This window comes from Anomaloglossus baeobatrachus, chromosome 8 (assembly GCF_048569485.1).
Source record: "Anomaloglossus baeobatrachus isolate aAnoBae1 chromosome 8, aAnoBae1.hap1, whole genome shotgun sequence".
In the NCBI taxonomy this organism is placed as follows: Eukaryota; Metazoa; Chordata; class Amphibia; order Anura; family Aromobatidae; genus Anomaloglossus; species Anomaloglossus baeobatrachus.
In genome coordinates this window covers 236,909,374-236,911,822 of record NC_134360.1, presented here as the reverse complement: position 1 = coordinate 236,911,822, position 2,449 = coordinate 236,909,374, and the positions used below count along the sequence as shown (strand labels likewise).

Below are 2,449 nucleotides of genomic sequence, written 5' to 3'. Positions count from 1 at the left end.
TATTTGTTATAAATGGGCGGGACACACTAAAAAAAAAACAAAAAAACAAACACAAATCTGCATTATCCATCAATTTACTAAGCATGTATAACACACACATTATATATATATATATATATATATATATATATATATATATATATATATATATATATATTCTTAGATTTAAACACCCTCTTAACCAGTTTGCATAGAGGCAAAGTATGAAAGGCAGACTAGACGTGAAATACTTTTGACATGCACTTTTATTGCAATGTAAAAAGAAAAAAAAAAAAATAATCAGTATAAATAAAAAAAAAAATCTAAGGTTTTTCAAATCTTTAAAAACTTTCTTAAATAGAATATGTGGAATTATCCTTGGAAACGGAAAAACAAAAAACATAGAAAATAAAATTTATAATTTTATTACAAAGGTTAAACTCAAAAGAGTTCAAAAATTCTCTTATTTACAGACCATGATGGGTTGGGTTTTTTTTCGTCTTTTTTTTTTTCAGGAACCCAAAACAAGGACATAAATAACTTACAAAGAGCTTGAAGCTGTCACAAACTGACACTCGTCAGTGTTATATATAATATATAAAAAAACATTTATGTACACATTTATATATATAATATAGAATCGGGTCAACGACAAGCAGAAATTGTCATATATATAACAAAAATAAGAGTGATCAGACAACTGCCCCCCGCCCGCCCCCTCTGTTTGAGAACTACAGAAGTTGTACAGTCCGTATAGCAGGTTATCCTTAATACTGAACGATCATGAAAACGTAAAGGGTCCATGCAGGTCTCAATGTTACACACAGGCCTTGGTGCTGTAGAATTGATCCTGCGCTCTGCCCCACCACCTCTTGCTCCAACGGAAGGCCGGGCAGACCCCCCTCGCGCACGCGTGCTCAACAGTCAGATCACGGACGCCTATTTTTGTTTTCTCCTCCAATCAGGAGTTTCAACCTGAAACTGCTTCATCTCCTCCGTACGCTCGTTCCTGGCTTTTGCTGCCGCTCCGTCGGCTCAGAATGTCTGCAGCTGCTGTGTTAACATGAGCTGGCAGCCGCTGTTGACGTGGTTCATCACTTTCTGCTTCAGCTGGGCGACCTGCTCCCGCAGCAAGTTGGCAGTGGATGCCAGTTCAGAGTTCTGAGACTTTAAGTTTTTGACTTTGTCTTCCAGCCTGGCGATGCGTTCCAGCTTCCTCTTCCTGCACTTGGAAGCTGCGATCCGGTTTCTCATGCGCTTCCGCTCGGCTTTTATCCTCTCCTGAGACTCCATGTCGATGGGGGAGAGAGGAGGGGTTTCGCCGGGCATTTCGGGCACAGTCTGGGGCTCTTCTTTCAGAGCCTGCAGCCTGGGGTGCTGGACGGGGATGGGCGGGCTGGTGTGATGCTGCGAGGTGAAGCCCAGTGCATTGCTGCTGAAGGCAGGGGGTGTGCTGATGGTAGTGGGGTTGAAGTTATTTAGGTTGGCATACACAGGGGGTTCAGAGTGCAAGGTGTTACTGTATCCAGTGCTACCTGCTATGGAGGAGACGGGGGTCAGTCCAGTGCTGGCAGGGGCTTGGGGTGCAGAGGTGACATTAGGCAAGTGGTTCTGGTTATGAAGTTCTGCCAGCGCCCTGACAAACCCCTCTGCAAATCCTTCCTGCTCGTCGGTGACATTTTTAGGGCAGAGGAATTGGGTGGGAGTCGGGGTGGTAGTGATCATCCCATTGCTGGACTGAATGATGAGCCTCTCCAGCTCCGGCGAGGCCAGCTTGAGGAGACCGACGTCCGGGGAGGTGAGGATGTCCGCCGCCTTGTTCCTCAGGTGAGGCTTGATGGCGCTGGACGGGTCGGACAGGTTCAGGGTCATGCTCTGCTTCAGCACCTTGGGGTTGTATCCGTAGCCGGCCGGCTCGGGCTGACTGAAGGCAGCGCTCAGTGCATCGTCATAGAAAGTAGGTTCCATCCTGGCAGTCATACACACCGGAGCCGAGCCGCAGGGAGAAACGCGTGATGCCGCAGTCACTGGGGTCTAGAAATACGTCCTGCAAAGGAGGAAAGCAAACAGGTTATTAGGGGGGTGTCCGGGAGCACGTCACACACCACCATGTACCCCAACCATAGGGAGACCTAGAAGAATATACACTCCTCACCCCTATAGAGGGAACCTCTACCCCTATATAACAAGCTCTAGCACTTCCAGAGATACATAGATTTGCACCCCAAAACTTAGTAAACTTCTGTATTGCACCCCTAACAACGTCTCCACCTATAACACATCGGAGTCATGCTCTCCAGCACTTGTCCTGCTGCTCCATTACTTCCAGAGCTGCAATCATCCCTAACAATCTTATTAGAAATCTTTTTTAACCCCTAAAAACGTGATATTAAACTTTTGCAATGCACCCCAACTCTTTGCACCCCAATAACGGCTGCTCACTGCTTCTAGACCTCTTACCCCCCTGCAA

General features: G+C 46.1%; 1 protein-coding gene across 1 annotated transcript; it reads right to left on the bottom strand.

Moving 5' to 3' along the window:
• Positions 1–227: 227 nt before the first annotated feature.
• Positions 228–2,072, bottom strand: JUN (Jun proto-oncogene, AP-1 transcription factor subunit). The gene has a single exon (XM_075320410.1). The coding sequence runs from the start codon at positions 1,957–1,959 to the stop codon at positions 1,015–1,017; it is 945 nt and encodes a 314-aa protein (XP_075176525.1). The 5' UTR covers positions 1,960–2,072; the 3' UTR covers positions 228–1,014.
• Between the last annotated feature and the right edge of the window lie 377 nt (positions 2,073–2,449).

Bases quoted from the DNA above. Each gene is read 5' to 3' on its own strand.
- JUN (XM_075320410.1), bottom strand. From the start codon at position 1,959: ATGACTGCCAGGATGGAACCTACTTTCTATGACGATGCACTGAGCGCT.